Source organism: Nelumbo lutea, chromosome 7 (assembly GCF_056320005.1).
Source record: "Nelumbo lutea isolate HS-2025 chromosome 7, American lotus-T2T, whole genome shotgun sequence".
Taxonomy (NCBI): Eukaryota; Viridiplantae; Streptophyta; class Magnoliopsida; order Proteales; family Nelumbonaceae; genus Nelumbo; species Nelumbo lutea.
In genome coordinates, this window is record NC_142690.1 from 60,769,804 (window position 1) to 60,796,201 (window position 26,398).

Genomic DNA, 26,398 nt, shown 5'->3' on the forward strand with positions numbered 1-26,398 from the left:
GAATAGTTGAGAGATACAAAACGAAGGAAAGAACAGGGTGAGCATCTGCGAAGGGGATGTCAGTACTGTGGGAGAAGAGCGAGACGTGGCGATGGATCGTTCGGATGACGCGGGATTCGAAGCCGTTCTTCCTAGCGTTCGCTACGTTGTGCGGCGTCGTCCCTGGTGTCATCGGCTACGGCGTCATGCAACTCACCAACTCCCGCAACGGACAGCTCGAAGCTGAGCTCCGCAAAAACTCTCGGCCCGAGTCCCTGGTAATAACCAATCGGATTTTCTTTTAACGCTCCTTTTAGGGTTTTGAATTTTTCCGAACGAAATTATTTAACATCGATTCCTGGCTTCTTGTTTCGACAAATTTTGAAGATTGACTGCAAAATTGTTCAAGTAATTTATTCTGTTCGAATCCCTCTACTTAATACTTATGTTATTGAACTTAATCAGGGAATAAGACTTCTATGGATGGATTCATTATTCATGTGTTGAATTACTTTATATATCGAAGAGTCAACTTTGTGGGCTTACTAACTCATGCCGATGAGCTTGGCAAATTAACCTTGAAAGTTTAAACGTTAGTTGTTTTTATTAATTATGAAGTAGTTAGAGAGTTAGTAGGTTGATGGGATACTACATTTGTTAGAGAATTGTAACCAAATATGGCCTTACTTGTTTCACTTTCTTGGATGCTATAAATTCATTCTGTCAGTGAGTTGAGTCATGAATGAAGAAAGATTTTATTTTGGAGGCCAAACATCTTCGAAGTGTTTAAGGAGGTCGGACACCCTCAAACTGGTCTTCTCCCCCATTTTCCCTAAATTTCCCATTTTTTTCTAGTAGTTTAAGAAAGCATATATAGTTAACGTCTAATTGTGAGAGGACCAAGACAATGGTAGCCAGTTGAACCCTGTAAGTTGGATCTACTCTGGCTGCATCTGAAACTCAGAATGAAAAGAGACCAACAGTGCTGGATGGAAGTTACACGAAGGAAGGTGCAAATAACTTTTGTTGGAATCTCTTCAATTTTTTAGTATTGAATGTACAAATTACTGATCTAGAAGTTTTTAAGTAAAGAATTTAACAAGAAAAAGAATTTTAATTGCCCCTCGATTAACATGGATTCATGCTCTTTAGTGTAATGATATTGGAGTTACGGTCTTCCATAAAATCTCTGAATGGTACAACATGCCTGCTGTATTGAAATTACTATTGCCTTTTTTTTTGGGGGGGGGGGGTTATATTCTGGATCTAGTTCATGTAAACCATTTATCTGAAAATGGGTTTGATATGATTTGCATCAAGAACTTGGAGCAATAGAAAATGGTTGAAAAAATGAAAGTAGTAAATATCATCTGCATCTCCTCCTCTTCCCTCTTCCCTCCTTTGTAAAAAAAACCAAAAAAAAAAATGAGAAAGCTATAATATAGAGTGGCATTTCAAGTGTCATATCTCACTCAACTCAGCCCTAAATCCCAACTATTTTGGGTCAGTTATATGAATCCTCTCCCGCCATTATGTTCTATCAAGAGCCATGTTTTCTGTCAAATTGAAGTCTTTAAATAATTTTTTACCACTTAAGATCACATTTTCTTTGGTCTTTCCATAGTTCTTTTAGAGCCTTATACTTGCAACAATTCATCATGTGTCATACAACTGATGTTTATTAGTCTTCTTTATTCCCCTATAACACATAAAAGATAAGCAGAAGATTTCTCCCGTGGATTATGAAGAATTTCTTCTTCTAGAGTTATTCCTTCACTTTCCGGATTATAACTAGAGTGGATATGACTATGTTTAAAATGTCGTTGTCAGTGGAAATGCCGGTCATCCAAATTTAAGAAACATGTTGGAAATATCATATGGAAATATTGTATGCAAAATATAGAATGATATTTTATGAAATGATAAAGAAGCATAGGCACACCTTTTTAAATTATTATCTTGTTCCAAATCATTAAACAAAGACAAGAAACTAAGGTTATTGACAAAAGAATGCACTTTGAAGTTGCCCTATAAACCTTAAGATTCATAGCTTCGTGATAGAATGAGTTAAAGCAAAATTTAAACTCGTAGAAAATGTAAATGGTTGTAATAGATTAACCAAATAATTTGTTACACAATAAAAACTAATACTTGCCTTCATGTTCGAAATGAATATTGAGCTAGCTCAGAGTGGTAATCACGTAAGTTAGGTGGGTAATAACATTATCACCAACTTATGTTATAATATTTTCTCTTGTACTCTACATAATGCTAGTAGTGTTCACTGGGGAATATGTTGATTCCAGTAAAATTTCATGTTGCTACCCATGAAAGTGAAAATGGAAACATGTTGTGGAAACTATTTCTTGTACTCCACATAGTGCTGGTAGAGTTCATTGGGGATTATGTCAATTCCGGTAAAATTTCGTGTCGCTACCCATGGAATTGGAAGTATGTTGTGGAAATGTTTGGGAAATTAGGGGCATTTTAAACCATGGATATGACATAAATTCAATTAGTTGTCTATCCAAAGCTTGGTCTATGAAATACAGAAACTAGTTGTTGCATGTTCTCAGACGATGTTAGTGCCGTGGACGTTTGAGTGCAAGGCACTTGACTACTATGATGCTCTTTCCTTGTATTGTCTGATAGTCAATACATGCTTCTGGTGCTTCCATCCATGGCTATTGGGAAAAAAAATCCAATATCCCATACCCCAACCAACAACAACAAACCTACCACAACAAATCCAGGAACACAATTAATCACTAATGACACAATTTGTGGCGCAAACAGATAGACATGTAGAAAAAGTACAGATGTAGCGGGGATCTCCAGCTTTGAACAAACTAAAGTTGAACTTCGATGGCAGTTCGTTGGGCAATCCAGGAAGAGCAGGCATAGGGGGTGTATTCAGAAATCCAATTGGCTTTGGAGATTCAGTTCGGGCTGAAACATGGGCTCTGCTACAAGGAATGAGACTTGCAATATAACTTGAAATTAGGGAATTGAAAATCAATTCAGCTCCTTGGAAATACAGATAGTGTGATAGGCTTTCGGGGAACTTGATATCCTAGAAAAAATGTTCAATTCTACTTTCAGCTAGGTAAGGACTACCAATGGGATGGCAGATGTATTAGCAAAACAAGGAGCTGATAGGCCTCTTCTATTTTGGGAAAAGTTGTAATATGATGTAATTTGAGATGGGAAAATGCTTTCATGATGCCAATAAAAAATGCTTTAATGACTGTACTAAATTTTATGAATTATTAATGAAATCCTTTTACTGATGAAAAAATGACACATTTTGTGGCTTTAACCCAAAACAAAACCAAATCAAACAACATTAACCAATAAGGATTCTCTTAGTTTGGTTATTCCTAGATTTACAAATTACAATGCCTAAAAGTGGAAAGATCCAACAACAGGCACCCTTAAGTATGATGGTAGCAAGTATTTCTTGGAATGGTGACAACTGACAGCACAGGAAGCTGTGTAATTGTTTGTTCCACCAAGAACCTCCAAAATTGTCAAGTGGAGATATCTCCAAATAATCCAAAGAAGAGTTAGTAGTTTAGCAACAACCATGATGTTTATATTATGGATTAGTTGATTATTCTATTCAAGCTTAGTAGTTCACATGTTACGAGAATGTTACTGACACCTTTGGAAGAATATAGAGAAGAGTGGTTGCATGCCAGCATCTGATACACCAAAGTTGACTTCCAACTTTTTTGCATGAGATAATTATCAGTGGGAGTGTAGCACAAATATAGCACTCTCAAGGTGGAGAGGCATTTTAAACCAAACAAAGCCACCTAGGTGAAGCATCAATTCTAGCTGATTATCGTTGCTTAGTTTTATTTTCCTTTGTAAAATATATGATCAATGCAATTTTTGATAAAAGTTAGCCACTTGTTTTTTGGGCATCATGGCTTCGTGGTTGGAGAGTGGATCATGGCAACTGTGCTAAAACCTACACCATTTCAGAGGGATGGTAAGTTAATTTTAATTATAGAAAAGATTGTAAAAGAATTAGTTGGGATTATGTCAGATTTCCTAAGTCAACCTTCTCACCTTCCAGGGTTGAATTGGAACTTTAGCTTTAATAGGAACCTTAGAGAGTCTGAACTTCTTGCAGTGTCCGCTGTTAGGCTTGCTGAATTCGTGTTCTTGGGAGAAGGTGGGTCAGATTCTACGATTTGGGGTCCTAATTTTGATGGGTTTTTATTTTGTAAATCTTTCCTACACCCATTAGTTGCCACCTCCTCCTCTCATCCTTTCCCAGTCAAAGAAATTTGGTACCCTCCCATTCCCCCTAAAATCAATGCCTTTTTTTTTTGTTTTTTGATCAGTAAAATGTCTTAACTTTAAGTACAATGGGGGAGGTAAAATGTCTTAACTCTCCACCAACAGAATACAATGGAAGAAAGTCAAAAGTTAGCCCAAAATATAGATTCCCTATTCACCCTTGCTTGGCTGACCCATCAACAAAGGTTGGACTCTCCTGGCTAACGAGCTTTACCAGAGACTTGTTATTAATGAGTCTGGGGCGGTAAAGTTACAGGAAATTAGGGTAGAAGGAGGGTTGGAGAAGGAGGAGATGAAAGAAAGAAGGAAAAAGTTGGAATCATTGGGCCTAGAAGAAGTTGCTGAAAGCCAAGACCAGCCGGTGGTGGCTCTCACAGTATCAGAACCAAAGATCTCACTGGTAAGAGAGAAAGGAGATTGAGAGAATAAAGTAGTCCTTGCTGCAAAAAAAGATATTAAAGATTAGAAAAGGGTATTAGAGGAGGTGACTGTGAAACTTGGGATCCTTCGAACGGTCATTTTAATCCCCTTTAACGACAAGAAAGCAATAATGGATGTAGGGGGGGGGGGGGGAAGAAATCAACTTCACCAGGGTGGAAACAAAGGAAGGAACCATCACAGTCGAAAAATGGTGCCCCTCGTCCAACACAGTAACACCGGACGACGGGAGCTTCAAACTGAAGCTACTGGGCTTACCATTTCATCTGTGGAAGAAATATTTCCTTGAAAAAAATAGTGAAGGCGATGGGTGGTGTTCTTCTTTCCTTCAAGACTTTAGATTTGAGAGCAGTTAACCTACAGATTGCTGGTGTTAAGCCTGAAGCAGTGCCAAGAACTATCAACATATGCGTAGAAGGGTACTGGTACAAGGTATGGATTGCCTCAGAAGTGGAAGTGTCATTCTGGAAGATGATGATGACCTGGCAAGGTGGGTGACACTTGGCAGGGACAAGAAAACCTTAAGTGGAAACGTAAACAGTCTTGCGGAGGAAGCTTCACATAGAAAAAAGAAATTTCCAGCTTCAGAAGTCGAACAGACAAGCTCCAAAAGTCAATTGGTTTTTAAGGAATTTTTTTCAAATATTTTTGAAATGAAAAAGAGTGTTGTTAGCGGCCAGAATTTTGCAGAAAAAGTTAGAGGGGGGACTCAGTCATAGCAGGGGTGGGGCCCACTTGGAGTTGGGAAAGAAAATCATTTTACCCTATCTGACCCAACCGGCCTAAAATTGGATCAGTCAGGGTTGAACCAAAAGGTGGTCCACGCTGAATTAAACGAGTCATGTGACTCTTTAAGTGGTCACGTGGGTCGGGTATCAAGGGGGCCTTTGGGGGACCATTTTGATGGTCTATCATCTTCTCCACAGATTCAGAAAACCTGTTAAGGCCAAAAGTTTCCAGTAGTTCAGAACTACCTGAAACAAGACTTATGATGGATCCCAGTAGCAAAATCAAAAGATGGGATCCAAAGGAGATTGGGAGAAGATCGCCCAAACCCAAGATATGCTAGGAGCAGAAGAGAGGATGCTGAAGAGGAAGATGATGGATGGATTAACTACGACTCCTCAGAAGACGACTTTGATTCAGGGTCGGAAACAGAAGAGGAGATTCCAGGGGAGGATACAGAGCTAAAGGGGGAGACAGAAGACACTTTCAATGCTGCCTTTCTTTTTTCTGAGGATCAGAAAGAGGTTACTTCTGTGCCAAGACCGTCTTTTGAGAGCGGATTGTTAAATGAGGCTCAACGCTTGTATGATAAGGGGGAAAACCGAACCTTGGAAAGAGGAGCACCAAGCCAGAACTTGAACATTGGGCAGGGGATCAATTTGACGAAAGTGGTCATTCACCAGTCTTCAAACCAGGATACTTTAGGAGGGGAAAAACGACAGAGCTCCAGAAGTATTAGTGAGTGTGAATCAAGCCTAGGTTGCTCCTTGCAAAACCCCACTATGTTGTAGAATTGTGAAACCCAACTGTTTGTCGAGTCTCCTTCTTCTTCAGTTCCTGATACGCTTGTGCTTTCAGTTTTTGGTACTAACCTTTGCTCTGCCCCTGATGCTTGTCTTCCAGGTCCTAGTCATACATCCTCGCTGCTTGCCCATGGTTCTGAAGGTGACAGAGTAGGTAGTACAAGGGAATCACAGGAGGAAGTTGAGAGAGAGGAAAGGGTATGGAAAATAATAATGGAAGAGTGGAATGAATTGGCTGGAGTAGAACTAGGGAAGGAAAAGGAGAATCAGAACAAGGAAAGCTGGTTTAAGTAGCTGAAGAAGAGGTGGAGCATGAGATGTTGAGGGAGAGGCCCGGAGAGGAGAACTGAGTAGAAGATCAAGACTGTAATCAGTCTTGAATCCTAATAGGTTTTAGGTTTACAAAACAGAAGAAAAGTGAGAAGAAGGAGAAAGAAAAGAAGAGAAACAGGAGAACACAAGGGGTTGAAAGGAGGGACAGATTCTAATAGATCTGCCGCCGCCACTCTCTTATTATTTGTAGGTTATGTTCAGTACAAGAGGGAAAGGACACATCTGCCCTTAGTACTTATGTGATAAAAAAAGTAAATAAAAGCTGAAATAAATAACAACTGAATTGACAAACTGACTCAAATTGACACTACTATAACTGAGATAAGTAACTGCACATGCTGTCCTACGAACACAGTGGGGCCCACATCAGTGTTTTCTACACTCCCCCTCAAGTTGGGAGTAGATATCTATCATTCCCAACTTGGATAGGTCTGTCTCTAACTTCTTCCTTGGTACAACCTTGGTGAGGATATCTGCGAACTGCATATTAGATGTGATGTACGGAAGACACACTTCTTGTGATGTAACCCTCTCTCGCACAAAATGTCGATCAACTTCGATATGTTTAGTTCTGTCATGCTGCACTGGGTTGTGGGCTATATTAATAGCTGTCTGATTATCACAATACAACATTAAGGGCTTTTCATAGCCAATACCCAACTCCTCAAGTAGTGACCTCAGCCATAAGATTTCAGCCACTCCGTTAGCCATTGACCTGTATTCCGCTTCAGCACTGGAGCGGGAAACAACACTTTGCTTCTTACTCCTCCAAGAGACACGGTTACCTTTCACAAGGGCACAATATCGAGAGGTAGACCTTCTGTCATCAACACTCCCAGCGCAATCGACATTTGTATAGACTTCCACCCTCATGTGATTATTGTTCTTGAGCATTATACCTCTACCCGGGCATCTCTTCAAGTATGCTAATTTTCTCTCTGCCGCAAGAAGATGAGAAGTTCTAGGGGAGTGCATGTACTAGCTAACAACACTAACTGCATAGTTGATATCTGGCCGAATGAGGTAGAGATATAGGAGCTTTCCAACCAACCGTTGGAACATAACTTTGTCTTCAAGAGGCTCCCTGCCCTCTGCACTAATCTTGTGATTTTGTTCGATGGGTGTATCAGTTGGCTTTACACCCAACTTTCCAGTTTCCACCAACAGATCTAGAACATATTTTCTTTGAGAAATAAAAATCCCCTATTTGGATCTAGCAACCTCAATACCCAAAAAGTACCGTAGTGCACCAAGATCTTTCACTTCAAACTCTTGATGAAGGAGTTGTTTGAGGGACTCAATCTCATGGCTGTCATTTCCTGTCACCACAATATCATCAACATATACTGCAAGTAGTGTCAGAGAGGACTCTACCCTCTTGATGAATAGTGTATGATCTGACTGGGCTTGTATATAACCAAACTTTCCAAGGGCTAATCTGAACCTATCAAATTAGGCTCTAGGTGACTGCTTCAAACCATACAATGCCTTGTTCAGTCGGCAAACCTTCTTACCTGTCTCTGTATCATAGAATCCAAGAGGCAACTACATGTAGACCTCTTCCTGTAAGTCTCCATTCAGAAAGGCATTTTTAACATCCATCTGAAACAAGGGCCAAGAATGATTTGCTGCAAGGGATAACAGAACTCGGATGGTGGTCATCTTGGCTACTGGGGCAAAGGTCTCCAAGTAGTCTATACCATAAGTCTGAGTGAAACCCTTTGCAACCAGCCGAGCTTTGTACCTTTCAATAGAGCCATCAGCATTATGCTTCACAGTGAACACCCATCTGCATCCCACCAGTTTCTTTCCTTTTGGTGGGTCAACCAGTGCCCAAGTATTATTCTTCAACAGGGCATTCATTTCGACTTGCATTGCATCATTCCATTTTGGAACTAATAAGGCTTCTTGCGCTGTTCTTGGAATCGGGACATAGGCAATGGAAGCGAGATAGGACCGGTAAGATGGAGATAGACGATCATAGGATAAGAACTGTGAGATGCTGTGAGTTGTAGAAGTGGTGCAATGTCGTTTCCCTTTGTGAATGGCAATAGGGAGATCAAGGTCATCCACAAGAGGGGAAATGGCAACAGTGGGAGGTGTCTCAGTAGGCTCTGGATCTGGAGCCGCAGAAGGAACTGGAGCTGGCTGGGACTGCCGATGACTAGGATCAACTTGCTTGCATCGTTTGTGATAGACTCTCAACTCCGGCTCCCTCTGACCACCCTCACCACTACAACCTTCATTATCCAGTGTATTAGGTAAAGGAACAACCCCACTTCTACCAGCCCCACTTCCACTCTCACTGCTCTCCCCCTGAGGAGAAACCCTAGGATAATAGGGTGTCTCCTCAAAGAAGGTGACATCCATGGAGACACCGTTTCCCTGAAACCGGATCATAGCAACAATAACCCTTTTGAGTTTGTGCATAATCGAGGAAAATGCATTTGGAGGCCTTAGGTTCAAACTTGGAATGATGAGGCCCGAGAAGCTGAATGAAACAGGTACAACCAAAGGTTTTAAGAGGAACAATGAGCAACTCCTCGTCTGGGTATAGAAGGGAAAAGGGGTTCTCATATCAAGAACCCGGGAAGGAACTCGATTAATGAGATAAACTGCCGTGAGGATAGCATCACCCCATAAGCGAATAGGTACATTGGAGGTAAACATAATGCTTCTAGCCACCTCCAAGATATGCCTATTATTCCTTTCGGCAACGCTGTTCTGCTGTGGGACCAAGTGAGGATGTAACTTCCAACAAGTATCTTTTGTGTGCTTGGGTTTCTTGCAATGTTCACATACTAGATCCCATTTATCTTCCTTCTTTCAGTCCCTTTCTGAATCACCCCCTAGCTTAGGTTTAATAGCTGTCAAGGCTGGGAAAGGGGGCTGAGGCTGCATCATGACTTTCCTCCTGGTCTCTTCACTATGCACCATGGAGTATGCTTGAGAAAGGGTCACATTATCTCTTGTCAATATCTGTTGTCGCACAATGTCATATTCTGAATTCAAACCAGCCAAAAACTCAAATACCTTATTCGTCTCGACTTGCTTTCTTTGAGTCTGTGCATCTTTGGGACTCTCCCACTCAAGGGTTTCTAGATGGTCAATCTCATGCCACAAGGATTTCAAGGTAGAGAAGTAGACAGAAACTGACTTCTCTCATTGTTTAAGGCTGTTCACCTCACGCTTCAGTTCATAGGCTCTGGCAACATTAAGGGGTTGGGAATAGGTTTCTTTCACAACATCCTATATCTCTTTGGTTGTCTTTGCCCACAAGTAATTTCGGTTGATATGTGGCTGCATAGAATTACATAGCCATGCCATAACCAAATAGTTCTCTTGAACCCACTTGGTGTATGTTGGGTCCTCCTTGGAAGGTTCTTTCACATCTCCCAAGAGGTAACCCAGTTTTTCCCTTCCTCCAATAGCCATCATGACTGATTGAGCCCACTCCAAGTAATTTGACCCATCAAATCTCATAGTTGTAATCTGAAACCCGGTTTCAGATACATTACCATAACTGTTGTTTCCAAAACTACTTTCTCCCTAACCCTTAAACTCCATATCTGATCAAGAATCAGTGGCTACAAACTGTTAGAGCCACTATACCAGAAAACAGAGTAAAACAAGCAGGTCTGAAATCTGATCTGAAACCAACACAAATCTGATCTGAAATCTGATATGATCTGAAATCTGATCTGATCCGAAATCTGATCTGAAATCAATCGCCTATCACAGTATATGCAAGAAATCAACTCAAATCTGATCTGAAATCAATCGGCATGCATAGTACCAGGCAACCTATCAATCTGAGATGCTATTTTCTGAAATCACTACTATGGGGCCCACTGTTGCGAGAGCAAAACTAGGGTTTCAACTATAGGTTTGAAATAAGTGCTCAGCTGCACTTCCCAAACAGTCCGCACAAGTGGGACTTGTCGTAGGGCAATATGAAACCCTAAAAACTAATCACCTCTGAGAGGGGGGGGGGGTTCGGCCCAACAGTCAAACCCTAGAAACAAACTTAAAAACAGTTCAACCTCTCCTTCTAGATAGGCCCAACCTATCTCGACTGACTGCAATCTCTGAAACTCAATAATAAAAAACTTACTTATGGATTTCGGTTTACTGCCTTCCAGGGTTACCTGAACCCTAACCTTCGCTGCTTCTTCCTGATTACCAATTCTCTGCAAGCCGCAGCAAGTCTTCAACTGCTGCGAACCTCTCCTGGTGATCTCCAAGATTTAGCCACCGAATACTTCTTCATAAGCTTCCAGCCCTAGCTAGTCCTCATGTGGTCGGCTGGACTAGACACACATGAGAAGCCCTAGATAGGCTCTGATACCAAGTAGAAGATCAAGACTGTAATCAGTCTTGAATCCTAATAGGTTTTAGGTTTACAAAACAAAAGAAAAGTGAGAGGAAGGAGAAAGAAAAGAAGAGAAACAGGAGAACACAAGGGGTTGAAAGGAGGGACAGATTTTAACAGATCTGCTGCCGCCAGTCTCTTATTATTTATAGGTTATGTTCAGTACAAGAGGGAAAAGACACATTTGCCCTTAGTACTTACATGATAAAAAAAGTAAATAAAAGCTGAAATAAATAACAACTGAATTAACAAACTGACTCAAACTGACACTACTATAACTGAGATAAATAACTACACATGCTGTCCTACGAACACAGTGGGGACCACTGCAGTGGGGCCCACATCAGTGTTCTCTACAAACTGGAGAGGAAAATAGAGAGGAAACAGAAGTAGAAGAAAAAGAAGAATCTCTAGCTGAGTTTGTAGGAAAGCTAGGGTGTAAATTAAAAAATCTGAATGAGTTGAAGGGGTACTTGAAGCCCAAAAAAGAAGAGGGGAAGATGGGAAAAGGAAAGTTAAGTGAAGCTGAGAGGTTGAAATTGGATGTAGAAGGGGATAAAGAGTTTAGTGAAAGGAAGGGTAGGGGAAGAAGAGGAGGAAGATAGGGCAGAAGGTCTTAGGGGTATGGGGGCAACTTAATTTGAAGTAATGAAGATTGTAAGTTGGAATGTGAGAGGCTTGGGGAACACAAGAAAGAGAGCGTTAATAAAGGAGGTACTAAGGAGAGAAAATCCAAATATTTTCTTAATCCAGGAATCTAAGCTCATGACCTTTGGCAGGAGGTGGGCTAAAAATGTGTGGAGAGCAAATGGCCTAAGATGGGCAATGAGCCCCTCTTGGGGCTCCTCCGGAGGGATAGTTACTTTGTGGAAGGATGAAGTTGTGGAGGGGGTTGAAGAGTTAATCGGCAGATTCTCAGTTTCTATCAATTTCAAACAAGTGGAAGATGGGTTTAAATGGGTCCTAACTAATGCCCTAATGGTTACAGACAGAGGACAGAGTTTTGGGAAGAACTGGGAGCCATTAGAGGACTGTGGGAAGGGCCCTGGTGTGTAGGAGGGGATTTTAATGTAATTAGATTCAGTGAGGAATGCAACAAGGTGTGCCAAAGAAATACCATTAGTATGAGGAAGTTTAATGAATTTATTAGTGCTTTTGAGCTCAAGGAACTGAATCTCTTACATAATTGTTTCACCTGGTCTAATCTCCAAGCTGAACCAATATGCTCAAAACTAGACAGATTCCTTTTCACTGCAGATTGGGAAGAGTATTGGGGTTCTTCATTTTGGGAGGTTAGAAGAAAGAAAACAACAGTTGATAAACCAGATTGAGGATTTGGATGCAAAGGAAGAATTAGGATCTTTCGGAGAAAGTGATAAAGAACTAAGGTAGGAGTTGAGGAAAAATTTGGAGGACATACTCTTCAAAGAAGAAATTAGCTGGAGGCAAAAGTCTAGACATAAGTGGGTGAAGGAAGGAGGCTTGAATACAAAATTCTTCCATGCCATAGCTAATGGCAGGAGGAGAAAGAACTCCATTTTTAGGTTGGTGGTTGATGGTACAACTTTAACTCAACAGATTGAGATTGAAGGGGCTTTCGTGGAACACTTCAAATCTATTTTTAGAAGACCCTTGAATAACAAGCTACAAATTGAAGGTTTGGATTGGCCTAGGCTCCCTAAAGAGTTGAAGGTGGGGTTGGAAAGAGAGTTTGAGATGGAAGAAATAAGGGCTTCCATCTTCGCTATGGATAGATCTAAAGCTCTGGGTCTCAATGGTTTTACGATGGCCTTTTATCAAGATTGTTGGGAGATACTTAAGGAGGATATCCAAAGAGTTTTCTCCGAATTTTTCGATAGAAGGGTGATTAATCCAGGTCTGAACTCTACTTTTCTTGCATTAATTCCAAAAAAGGAAGGAGCTTGCCACCCAAAAGAGTTTAGACCCATCAGTTTGGTGAATAGTCTCTATAAAATCATCGCCAAGGTCTTATCTCAAAGAATTAGAGAGGTTCTCCCCGCAATCATTTCTCCTAATCAAGGTGCTTTTGTGAAGAATAGACAAATCGTGGACCAAATCTTAATAGCAAATGAAAGTGTGGAAGATTTAAAAAGAAGCGGGAAGAAAGGGCTGGTGTGTAAATTGGACCTAGAAAAGGCTTATGACTTGGTAGATTGGTCCTGTTTCTTGGAAGTCCTTGAGTGCTTTGGTTTTGGACAAAGGTGGTGTAAGTGGGTAAAAGGGTGTATAAGGACTTTCCATTACTCCATTCTGGTGAATGGTAAGGTGATAGACCACTTTCCAGCTACTAGGGGCATTAGGTAAGGGGACCCCCTTTCCCCCTTCCTATTTACTTTGATTGCTGAAGTCTTGGGAAGAATCATTGAAAGGGCATATTCTAGGAGCTTGGTGAGAGGTTGGAGAATTGGAAGGGATAATGTGCCAATCACACACTTACAATTTGCGGATGATACAATTCTTTTTTGTGGTGGGGACGGGATTAGGTGGGTCAGTAATCTCAAGCAGGTGATCAAGGTGTTTGAACAAGTGACTAACCTTAAAGTGAATCTTGATAAAAGTTGTGTGATTGGTATCAATATGAGTTTGAGAGAAGTGGAAGAAAGGGCTCAACTTTTGGGGTGTGAGATAGCACAATGGTCATTAAAGTATTTGGGGCTTCCACTATGGGTAATCCAACCAAAAGGAGCTTTTGGAATCCAGTGATTGATAGATTCACAAAAGGGTTAGCGTCTTGGAAGAAAAACTACCTATCCTTGGGTGGTAGGATAACTCTGATTAAGTCCACATTGGCTAATCTCCCAGTTTACTTCTTGTCTGTGTTTAAAATCCTTATGGGAGTGTGCGAAGTTTTGGAAAAATTAATGAAGGACTTCCTATGGGAACTAGGGGAGGAAAAAATGGATCATAGAGTTAGGTGGGGTATTGTTACCAAGGCCAAAAGTGATGGAGGGCTCGGGTTGGGTAATCTACAAAAAAATAATGAAGCTTTATTTGGGAAATGGCTATGGAGATTGACAAACAAAAGGGATAATATGCGGGCTCAAGCAATTCTAAGTATCCATGGGCAAACAGTGGACGGCTGGGATGTGGGAGTCTCATCTAGGGCTACAAGAGCGTCCCCTCGGAAGTCCATCCATGCTATTTTACCTTCATTCCTTCCACTCATCAGGTATGACGTTTGTTTTGGTAATTTTGGGAAATTTTGGGAACACACTTGGGTAGGAAACTCACCTCTGAAAGAGCAATTTCCAGCTTTGTTCTCCCTATCAAGTTTTAAAAATGAGCTTGTTTCCACCTTTCTATCCCCTACTTTGTCTGCTCCTGTTTGGAACTTGGGTTTTAGAAAGGCTCTAAGAGATTCTGAGTTGAACACCATTTCTGATTTGCTTAAGATCCCAGATGAGGTGGTTATTGATCCCTCTAGAAGGGATAATAGGATTTGGGTTCCTTCCTCCTCGGGTGTATTTACTTGCTCTTCCTTTTTCAAAGAATTAACCCAGTCTCAACCGGATTTCGGACACCCTTTCCCAGTCTTGGAAATTTGGGGTAGACCAATTCCTCCCAGAGTGGGTGCTTTCTGCTGGGAAGCATTCTTGGAAAAGTGTAACACTTGCAACATACTTCAAAGGAAAAGGCCAAATTGGTGTTTGTCCCTGCGCTGGTGTATCCTATGTAAGGAGAATGGTGAGAGCTGCTATCACTTAATGGTTTCCTGTCCTTTTGTATCAGAAATCTGGTGCTGGTTTTTTTCTCTCTTCAGTTGCAGGTGGTCCTCTCCTCCAAGTGTGCAAAGCTTGTTTAACATTTCGTTAGTGAGGGTTAAAAAAGAGAGGTAACTTTTTGTGGAGATGTGTAAGAGCAGCAATATGTTGGACAGTGTGGGAGGAAAGAAATCAAAGAATATTCCTTGAGAAAGAAAGAAATAAGGAAGCTATCATTGAAGTAGTTTCCATTAGGGTGGCTCATTGGGTTAAGACCTTGAAGCTCTTTGAAGATTACACAGCAGGAGATATCAGTTTGTGGAAATACCTAAATGAGAAAAAGAGAATTAAACATTTGATTCAAAACATGAAAGTTCAGTTTCAGTGGACTAAAAGGTGTGCCAATTCCTTGGCAGATTCTTTCGCTAAGCAAGGGGTGGGAAGAGCTATTCTTTTCTGGGCAACTTTGTAATCTGAAGTAAACTTTTGGGAGGGTTAAGAGATTTTACCCCTCCCTCCTGTTGTATCCTCCTTTTTAATCTCTTTATTAATAAAATTTTCTGTTATTTATATAAAAAAAAAGAGTTAGCAGTCCTCTTCACCCAGCTGTAATGCAACACAATATCCCTATTCAGCCATTTGAATTTTTTCTTCTCATTGTTATAACTCCACAAACCGCTGTCTTCTTCCTTTAGCCACCTAATCACCACCTCCGAGTTACCTTTAAGGACCAAACATCTGATGTTCAAATCTCTTGCTCTTTGGATACCTTCCAGGGCTGCAAGAATCTCAGCCCTAAGAGAGTCTCCTCCAATTGGGCCTGAGAACATGGCAGTGATAACCCCATCCTCATTCTTGAACACTCCTCCAATCCTGGAAGGCCCTGGATTCCTAAAGCAAATACCATCAAAATTCAGTTTTATAAACCCAGAGGGAGGAGGGGACCAAGAAGGACTATGAGTCCTCTTACATTAAAAAATCAATGCTTTTTGTTGGAAGTATTTCATGGTTGCATTAATACCTTTGGTGTACTTCAAAGAAAAAGACCAAATTAGTGTTTGTCCCCCAGTTGGTGTGTCCTATGTAAGTTGAATGGTGAGACTGCTTTCAACCTTCTAATATCTTGTCCTTTTGTCAGTTTTATATGGAATTGGTTTGCTTCCCTTTTTGGGTGCGGGTGGTCTTCTCCTAACAGATTGGAGGGTTTGTTCTGCCCTATTGGTATTACGAAAAGGAAGGGTAGGATCCTATGGAGGTATATCGGAGCAGCACTATTTTGGACTCTTTGGGAGGAAAGAAATGCAAGAATATTTGAAGGAAAAGAAAAATGTAAGGAAATGGTCGAAACAATACCATTGAGGATGGCACATTGAGCAAAAAGCTTGAAGTTGTTTTCAGTTTTTAAGGTCGAAGACTTTTTTAGGGTTTGGGGACTTATTGCTGCCTCTTCATCTACAAGGCAACAATTTTTTGCAGCATGGTCTCCTCCAACAGATGGCTGGAAGAAGCTGAAACTTTGATGGAGTTGTGTGGGTAATCTAGGCCCCTCGGATATTGGGGGGGCATTAGAGATGAAGATGGAAACATCATTGCTCTGTACTCCGGTCCTGTGGAGTAGGGTGATGTGGCAAGGGCAGAGTTTCCAGCTACAACATATGGGTAGAGAAAGCTAAAGAGTTGGGTATTAATAGACTGATCATCAAGGGAGACTCAAAAACTGTGATAAAATGGTTGCAGAAAGGGGAAGGGGTGACATGGCAGCTTAAGAATGAATTCCGAAGATTTAAATGGTTGTCAAGGGACATGTCAATCCAGGTGTGATGAGTGAGGAGATCTGGCAACAGTTTGGTAGATAGCTAGCAAAGCAAGGGGTTCAAAGAACACATGTTTTGGGCACATTTTTAATTCTGTCTTGGGTCAGCTTACTAAAGCTAGTTTCTTTCACAACTTCTTGTTGTATCCATAATTTTTCTAATTAATGAAATCTTTTCAGAGTTACTAATAAAAAAAAGAATTAGTTGGGATTAGAGTGAAAGGAAGAAAAAGGGTGTGGAAAAAAAATTAAATGTCCTAATAATGCAATTTTTTTGGGGAAAATGACAATTTTTTAAGAAGATTGTTGAGCAAGGGCAAGAGAAGAGAGGAGAGGAGAGGAGAAAAGAGAGGAGAGTCGAGTGGACTAAAAACCTTCCTGAATTCTGGGGGTGAGTGTAAGAGTTATTATTTATACTGGCCCAGTCGTATAATATAAATAAGAGAGAAATTACAACAGTACCCTTGTGGTACTAAACCTGAGTACACAAAACAACTGTCAACACTCCCCCTCAAGTTGGAGCATAGATATTAATCATGCCCAACTTGTCACAAAGATCATGATGTCTGGAAAGGTTTAAACCCTTTGTAAAGATGTTTGCAAGCTGGTTCGTAGAATTAACATAGGGAGTACACACTTCTCCTGTAATAACTTTCTCTCTGATAAAATGCTTGTCAACTTCGATGTGTTTTGTTCTATCATGTAGCACCGGATTGGTAGCAATGCTTATAGCTGCTTTGTTATCACATAATAGAGTTATAGGCTTGGCCACTGGGAAACCCAACTCACCCAACAAATTCTTTATCCACATGCCTTCAGCAACCCCGTGGGCCATAGCACGATATTCAGCTTCAGCACTGGATCTAGCCACCACATTTTGCTTTTTACTCCTCCATGTAACAAGGTTCCCTCCTATAAAGGTGCAGTAGCCACTGGTAGACTTTCTGTCACTTTGGGATCCATCCCAATCTGCATCTGTATAAACTTCAGCTTTTAAATGTCCGTGTTTTTGAAATAACAAGCCAGTACCCGGATACTTCTTTAGATATCGGAGGATTCTCTCTGTTGCTTCAAGATGAGAGGACCTAGGAGCATGCATGAACTGACTGAGGACACCAACAACATATGCAATGTCTGGGCGAGTCATAAAAAGGTATAACAATCTCCCTACAAGCCTCTGAAACTGTTTCACATCCTTGAGAGGTTCACCACGGCTGTCACCTAATTTATGGTTGGGGTCAATGGGAGAGTCAACTAGCTTCACCTCCATCTTCCCAGTGTCCTGAAATAATTCTAGGACATATTTCCTTTGAGAAATGAAGATACCCTTCTTTGATCGGGCGACTTCAATTCCAAGGAAGTACCTGGCAGGTCCTAGATCCTTCACTTCAAACTGAGTGGCAAGGAAAAAATTCAACCTCTGAATTTCATCATCCCAGTCACCAGTAACAATTATGTCATCCACATATACAATTAGAGCAGCAATTTTACCTTCTCCTCTTTTCACAAATAGTGTGTGATCTAATTGACATTGCCTGTATCCTTTCTGTTGAACTGCCACATGGAATCTACTGAACCAAGCTCTTTGTGATTGTTTCATCCCGTATAAGGACTTCTTCAACTTGCACACTTTATGTTCATTGCCTTGAGCCAGAAAACCAGGAGGTTGAATCATGTAAACTTCCTCTTCAAGGTCACCATTCAAGAATGCATTCTTGATGTCAAGCTGGTGTAGATCCCAATCCAGATTAGCCGCAAGAGAGAAAATGACTCTAATGGAGTTCATCTTGGCAACAGGGGCAAAAGTTTCTGCATAATCAACTCCATACACTTGAGTAAATCCCTTTGCCAATAAGCGAGCTTTATACCTTTCCACTATTCCATCAGCCTTATGCTTGACTGTGAACACCCATTTACATCCAACTGGAACCTTTCCCTTAGGAAGATCAACAGGTTCCCATGTGCCATTTTTGTGAAGGGCATTAATCTCTTCCTTCATGGCATTTGTCCATTCAGGAACTGAAAGAGCTTCTGTCACATTCTTAGGGATAGGGACACGTTAATAGAGGTAAGGAAAGCACGAAATGAGGATTAAATGTTCTCATAGGAGACAAAGTTGGAAATTGGATGTTTAGTGGTGCACAATCTAACACCCTTCCTGTGAGCAATAGGACGGTCAAGATCATTATCAGTAGAGGAATCATTTTCAATAGATTCAAGGACATCATTGGGAGCCAAAATACCTGAGTGAGTATGATCCTTCCCCGAGGAGTCTGGTGGCACTGGAGGTACAGCTTCCGGATTCTCCACAACTCTTGAATTTGGTTGGCATTTGCGACGACGAGAAAAAACACGAAAAGGCAGAGGGTCAGGGAGAGAGGAAAGCTGAACCAGTTTCTCCTCATGCCTACACTCCCCCTGAGGAGAAACAGGAAAGAAAGGTTCATCTTCAAAGAAAGAAACATCCATGGAGACATAAAACTTCCAAGAAACAGGATCAAAACAATGGTATCCCTTTTGAGTGAAGGAGTAACCAATAAATATGCAAGAGATAGCACGAGAATTCAATTTCCCACGGGTGAGTGACAGATTTTGGACAAAACACCGGCAACCAAAGACACAAGGAGGAATAGAGAGAAGAGGAGCCTTAGGAAAGAGAAGTTGATGTGGGGCTTTGTACTCTAACCAAAGAGAGGGCATACGGTTTATAAGGTAAGTGGAACAAAGAACAGCTTCAAGCCAAAAACGTTTGGGAACATTCATATGAAGAAGTAAACCCCGAGCCACTTCAAGGAGATGTTGGTTCCGTTCCGTTCGGCCACACCATTTTGTTGTGGCGTGCGTGCACGAGCCTACGGTGAAGGGAACCACGCGAAGCAAAAAACTCCGTGAGGTCACTATGAAAAAATTCTTTTGCATTGTCTGATTGAAAATTTTGAATTTCAGTTTGAAATTAGGTGAAGACCATCCGTTGGAAATCTTGAATGATTTTTGGTACTTCTTCCCTGGTTCGCATCGGGTATACCCAAGTATATCTAGAATAATCATCAGTGAGGGTAATGAAATACTTGTAGCCACTCTCAGATGGTAAAGTAATAGGGCCCCATACATCATAATGAACAATGTGAAAAGGAGATTCAGATTTACTATTTCTTTGAAGAAAATGAGTTCTACAATGTTTACTTAATTGACACGTTTGATAAGAAAAATCAGAAACAGACATTGACTTAAACAGTTCTGGGAATACAACTTTCAAAGATTCAAAAGACAAATGACCGAGACGAAAATGCCATAAATAGACTTTCTTCTTACAGGACTGACTCATAGACTCTGTAACATGAAGACCAGCCTTATTCTCCAGCATGTAAAGTTCATCAACCATACGTCCCCTACCAATCGTCCTCCTCGAGGCCAGATCCTGAATCACACAATGAGAAGGGAAAAAAGTCACTGAGAAATTCAAGGAATTAGTAACACTACTAACAGAGAACAAATTCATGGGAAATTTTGGAACATGAAGGACATCAGAAAGGGTAAGACCAAGAGGAAGAGAGAGAGTTCCTTGACCAGCTATGGAAGTGTATGATTCATCGGCTAGTCTCACCTTGTCTCTTCCAGAAAGAGGGTGATAGGTTTGAAAGTAAGAGGACGTACCAGTCATGTGTTTTGACGCTCCAGAATCAATGATCCATGGAGAGTCAGGGGTGTGAGAAGCAACATGGAAAGCTGTGGCAGGGTTACCTGACGTAGATGCAAATGAGGTTGAGGGAGGAGCATCCATTTGACGAATTGCTCTACCATAGATCTCTAAATGGTCATGGAAGGAATTCATAATATCCTCCCTTGGGTCAGATCCGGTGAGATGTGTCTGAGTCACAGTAGAAATGGGGGGCTGATTCTCTCGAGTAACTATGTTGGCCATGTGATGTTTCTTTGTACCTTGCTGTCCGGACCTCTTATTCACCTCTGAACCTTGCTTCTTAGTCAGATCTTGAGCCCATTTTGGTTTCCCATGAAGATCCCAACAGGTACCTTTGGTGTGTCGGGGTTTCTGGCAATGAGTGCACCATAGTTTGTCCTTATCTTCTGTTTTTTTTTTTTTTCTAGAGATCTCCTTTCCTGGAAGAAGATCCCACACCAGTAGAGACACCCCCCTTTTGCTACCAACACAACAGCATCCCCACTAGGGTTGTTCATCAAATTTCTTCTACTTTCTTCAGATTGTACAAGAGCATAGACTTCCTAAACAGATGGGAGATCCTTAGAGCTGAGAATCTGAAACCTGATAGATTCATACATAGGATTCAAACCATGTAAGAATGCAAACACCCTTTGTTGGGAGACAAGTTGCTTGTACCTTTTGGCATCCTCATCACACTTTCAATCTACACTCTGGTAATGATCCAACTCCTTCCAGACAGAGGTCAAGTCAGAGTAATAAACTGATAAACACCTCTCCCCCTGTCTACAAGTAGATGATGCTACCTGCAGTTGATAAATTTTGGCATAGTGTCACAATTCTGAATATGTAGATTTTGCTTGTTCCAGATTTCATTTGCAATTTCAGCCCACATGAAATTCTTCCTTATTTGAGGTTGCATGGAAACCGAGAGCCAAAACATAACAATACTGTTCTCCTGATTCCATCTATCATATTCAGCACTCTCAGAGGATGGTTCTTTTATCCTCCCATTAATATTAGCCTATCTTCCTCCTTGCAGTGATGTATAATTTGATCCCTCTTGACCACTCTAGATAATTTAAACCATCAAGAGGGACAACATCCATAGGAAAGGATAGGTCACCTCCACCCATTCCATTCAGCATTGAGGAAACTCCAGATGTGGCTGAATCTTCACTGCCCATGATATCAAAATAAAAAAGAAACAACAACCAAATGAGTATTGCCGTACAAGGCTATTGCAGAAACAAGTCCTTCTGACCTCCAGTTTCACTGGGAGCAAAATCTGAACACTGCTATTGCAGTATTGGAACAGGTCCTTCTGACCTACGGTTTCATTGAGAACAAAGTCTAAACACTGCTGTTGCGGTATTGGAACAGGTCCTTTTGACCTACGGTTTCACTGAGAACAAAATCTGAACACTGCTGTTGCAGTACAAGAATAGGTCTGTATGACCTATGATTTTGTAGGAATCAAAAAAAAAAAAACACTGCAATTGCAATACATCACTAGGTCTGAATGACCTACAATTGAACAGAAGTCATATGACCTCCCAACAGAGTGACAAAAAAGGGTGAAGTTTACCACACACCTAATCAGTAGGCCTGATAGTCAACCAGTCAATGAGATCAACAGGGTAGCCGAACAGTCAATCAATAGGATTAATACAATATCAGCTTCAGGGCATCAACAATCCATAATACCAAAAAAAAAAACAGCTGAATACAGTTACTTTGTTAAGGAATACAGTCAATCAACAATCCATCAATCGGCTGAACAGTCAATCAGTAGGGCAGCCGAACAGAAGATGACCAGTACCTCTTTTAACATCAGATGATAGTCTCTCTGTAAACCAGAACTCCCTCTACGAACCTCAAACAATAGCCTCTCTACAGTCGAGCAGACAAGGGGTACAACTTCTGGGCTAGAAGACGAAATGACTCTGTAACTTCTGGGTCGAACTGAATACAACAGCTTAGCATTTCGAGGGATGCAGCTCTAGGAGATGGAGAGACCATCTGCACGACATTGAACAGCAGGTTTGCTTGACACCACCCTTCAGGCCTGGATGACTTGCTTTGAGACCATGTTGAGCAAGGGCAAGAGAAGAGAGGAGAGGAGAGTGGACTGAAAACCCTCCTGAATTCTGGGGGCGAGTGTAAGTTATACTGGCCCAGTCGTACAATATAAACAAGAGAGAAATTACAACAGTACCCTTGTGGTACTAAACCTGAGTACACAAAACAACTGTCAACAAAGACTATGATTATGAAATTGATAATAACACCATGATGAAATATGAAGATAGAAGGTAGATTGGCAATGAGTTTTTGGCAAGCCTGAGAAAAGAGATCAATCCACCTTTCATTGCTCATTCATGTGAAGATCCTAGAAAGAATTAGATGTTTGGAACAAATAAAAGCTAACAAATGTTAGGGTCACTAGATTCTTTTTCATTATTTTTTCTTTATCTTCTTTTGGCTAAAGACCATGAGCTCAGACTTGATGCTGCATAAATAGAAAACTAGAAACTGTAAAGCCATGCCATTTTGAAGAAGATTTCTACACCAAGAAGCCACCTTGTTTTGCACGTGTGCAGGGGTGTGGGGAAGGGGATGGCCCATTCACCTCACTGATTAAAGAGAGATCGAAAGGTTTTACTGTGAATTTGCCACTAGCATGTGCATTCTACATTTTCCTATCATCCCTAGTGTTGGATAGGGCTATAGCCTTATAGGATAAAGCCAGAGATCAGACCAACTAAGGACTCAACTACTGCAAAATTTGCAGTCCCCTGGTGTCAACTCGCAACCATTAAATGTTCTCCTGCTGATCAAAAAGTAAACATAACCATTTTTCTGATCCAATATTGAAGAAATCTTCAATGTGAATATTACATAATTTTCTGTTTTCATCTGGTCTTAGACTTCCTGTCTTACATTTCTTGAGGTCACCAGCAAATATATGCCTTTACTAGATTTTACTCATCTTTAAATTATTTTTAACCTCTATCTAGTATTTGGACTATACAGCTAGTTTCTAATGATAAAAATGTTTAACCTCTCACATACTCAAAAAGAGTTTATTGTTGAAAGAAAAAGAGTACACATTTTCACCCTTCAGTGTAGGGAGAAAGACCAATAACACTAATGGATAACCATAATACAAAGAGATACAAGAAAAACCTAGCATTCCCAAACCCCAGTACAGGGCTTCCTATCCTACTCTACTCTACTCTATCTCTAGCTAGACTGTCAGCAACAGAAAGGGTCTTGCTTCCAATGATCAAATCTCTCTAATGCTGTGACTTTAGTGTCCAAGGACCATTATTACAGATTCACGTGCATTGTACTTTATTACCATTTACCACCAATGGAGTCCCCCACCACTGAGAGCCTCTCTAACCGGAATTTCTAAGCCTTGCAAAAGAGCTAGAATTTAGTGCTGCTGTACTTTCAGTCTTTCACCAACTGGACCTTTATGGCAATCCTCTCACCTATTACACCTCTAAAAACGTTTCCTGCCTTCAGTCTGGTTTGCCAATAGAACATCCATCAATGTTTACCTTCATACTTACTAAATTTTACTTTATCATTTTCTTGAAAAAGAAAATATTTACCTTTAACCAGACTTGGGGAGGGTAGGAGGAACCCATTCTTGTCATACCACCACAAAGAAAGCTTTTGTTTCCCTTTTTCTCCTTTGGTTTGTCCTCTAGCTAGGATTAATTCCTTCCCATCCTTGTGGACAGACAGCTAATGGAATGCAGTAATGCACTCCATATGTGAGGACTTGTCTCTCTTCTTTCACCATTACAAATGAAAGCATCCATGGGATGCTTTACTTGTAAACAATGATTTGGGCATAAATAATTGACCCTGATTTATGCATTGAATTTCTATTGGTTTAGGTAGTATAGTAAAGGTGCTGAAGCAAATACACATATTAGAGTTTATTAGCAATTACCTGTCTATGGTATGTTGCTGGTGTGTTTCCACTTGTGTTCATGTGCTACAAGGTAGTTGGAAGATACTTCAAGTTTAATTCCTCATCTGGGTCTAATTAGAAGATGTTAAGAAATGCCGAGATTTCTCAATATATTAGGGGAATGATGCAGTTTGCAGTTTTACAGCATAATTACAGTCTTTAGTCAAAGAAAATGGCTTGGCTATAACATTTTTTTTATATATTTATAGCTATAACATTTACAAGCTAAAACAAGGAAAGAAGAAAGGGGGGGGGGATCCATGCCAAACAAATGGTGCAACTTATCTGCTACAGATGCATAATCTCTCAACATAGTTTCATGCTTTAGATGAGTTTCATTCGAGGAATCCAAATTCCAAACTTTTGTGATTTGTCAATTGCCATCAGGATGTGTTGCATTTGCATGGGAAGACCAGGATACATCTTATAAATAAAGACCAGACGTACCATTATCCTCATGTTTATTTCTTCCTTTGAGATAATGTAAGTTGAAGCTTACCAGTGAAATTGAACATCTTCTGCCACATAAGCATACAACCATTATCGTTGTTCTTAAGCAGACAGTTGATATATTCTTGTTTTACAACGTAAATAAGAGATTCAAGCTGTTTAAAAATGTTCTGGCTGTTTTACTTGCTCATGTTTGTAAATACATTGCACCTTTAAACTTGAGCTTATGGTTTTGTTTGCATTCACTTGTGGATAGATGATGGGGAAGGTCAATCGAGAGAGGCTGGCAGAATACCTGGGTGAGATTCAGCGGAAAGAAGACACAAATGACCGATATGTAGCTGCACTAAGAGGAGAGACATTGACTAGAAACCCCTATGTGAGGATTCAACCAATCCCGAAGCCAACCAACGATGAAGCTCCCAAGGAATCAAAGCCATGATATGATTGATAGATAGGTGATCAAGGTTTGAATGTCGTCTCCTGGTGTATGATCTTATAATCTTTGTATTACTGACAACAAATCGAATAACTTGTTGGATTAACGCTCATTGGTGACGTCAATTTTACCTTAAAAGTGTCGCAAATTCATGGTTGGATCTTTGGGACGAAGAACTATATATTTTTTCTTCCAGAAGTTGGTTCAACTTTGGTGATATACCGTTTTGGTAGTTTTTTGTTTTTGTATTTTTTTTTAATTTTTTTGGCACCGTGAAAAGGAGAAATTATATAAGTAAAAGGAATTAAGAATACGATCTGGAGCATTCTCCTTCAAAATACCCAAATCATGAGAACAAACCACGAGATGTGGTTTCAAACCCCGCCACTGCTCTCATCACGCTTTTGAGAAGAATTGTTAGATTTTTGCTGAAAAAGTGTTATATTATACCAAAAAAAGAAAATGAAATATGGCCCCCCATACGGGCACAAGGTGATGATTCAATGCATACCACTGCAAAACATGTATTTTGGTAGGTGTTTGGCATCAGTGCTGCAAATATTGCACTATTTTCTTGTAAAAATGGTGTTGACATGTGGAGTTGTTAGTATCATTTTGGTGTTTTTTGAGAAAACAGCATTGGTTTTATTTGGTATCAATGCTGGTAGCAATGTTTTCAACATTGATCTATATTATCCAACGTCTAAAATGATGCTACATCATTGCACTGTTGCAACAACGTGCCTTTTTCTCAGAAAACATTGAATTTGAAGTTTTTCCAATCCATACTTTCTTGGATTTCCAAGGCGTGGTCTAGAACTCTAGAAAAACTGTACCAAACAACAAGGCATTATTTGAAACATTGCTTTCTCCAATGTGGTGCCTACATGGCACCGCTTTCTCATCGGATTCTTTCAATTGCTTTAGCAATCTCCGTATCAAACAACGACTCTAGCAACTTCCAATTCCAGCCCAGTCCGGATTTACTCCTCAGAGTGCATTTCACACCAATTTCACAATACTTGCCGTCACACTTTGGGAACATCTCTCTACTTGTATTGTCATTCATGGAGAGATATAAGGTATGTGTAATGTATAACTGCAATATGATGTGAGGTTGGCATTAGACGTGTTATGTGAGGAGCAAATCTGAATTCAATTCCACCACCCACAATCATCACCCCTGAGCAGGTTGTGAACAAAATACACCCCTTACATTAAACATCAGGCTTACACCCCTTCCAATACACCAACAAATACCCTTCTTTAATGATGGAATACTTTTACAAATGCCCTTCCAAATTCATTTCCAATACCCCTGTACGACGTGAATTAGACACAA

The 26,398-nt window shown here is 40.5% G+C and overlaps 1 protein-coding gene across 1 annotated transcript; it reads left to right on the top strand.

Moving 5' to 3' along the window:
* LOC148846642 (centrosomal protein) lies at positions 1–25,275 on the top strand. The gene is made up of 2 exons (XM_088954492.1): positions 1–257; positions 24,874–25,275. The coding sequence occupies exons 1-2, from the start codon at positions 57–59 to the stop codon at positions 25,057–25,059; spliced, it is 387 nt and encodes a 128-aa protein (XP_088810618.1). The 5' UTR covers positions 1–56; the 3' UTR covers positions 25,060–25,275.
* The last annotated feature ends 1,123 nt before the right edge of the window (positions 25,276–26,398 follow it).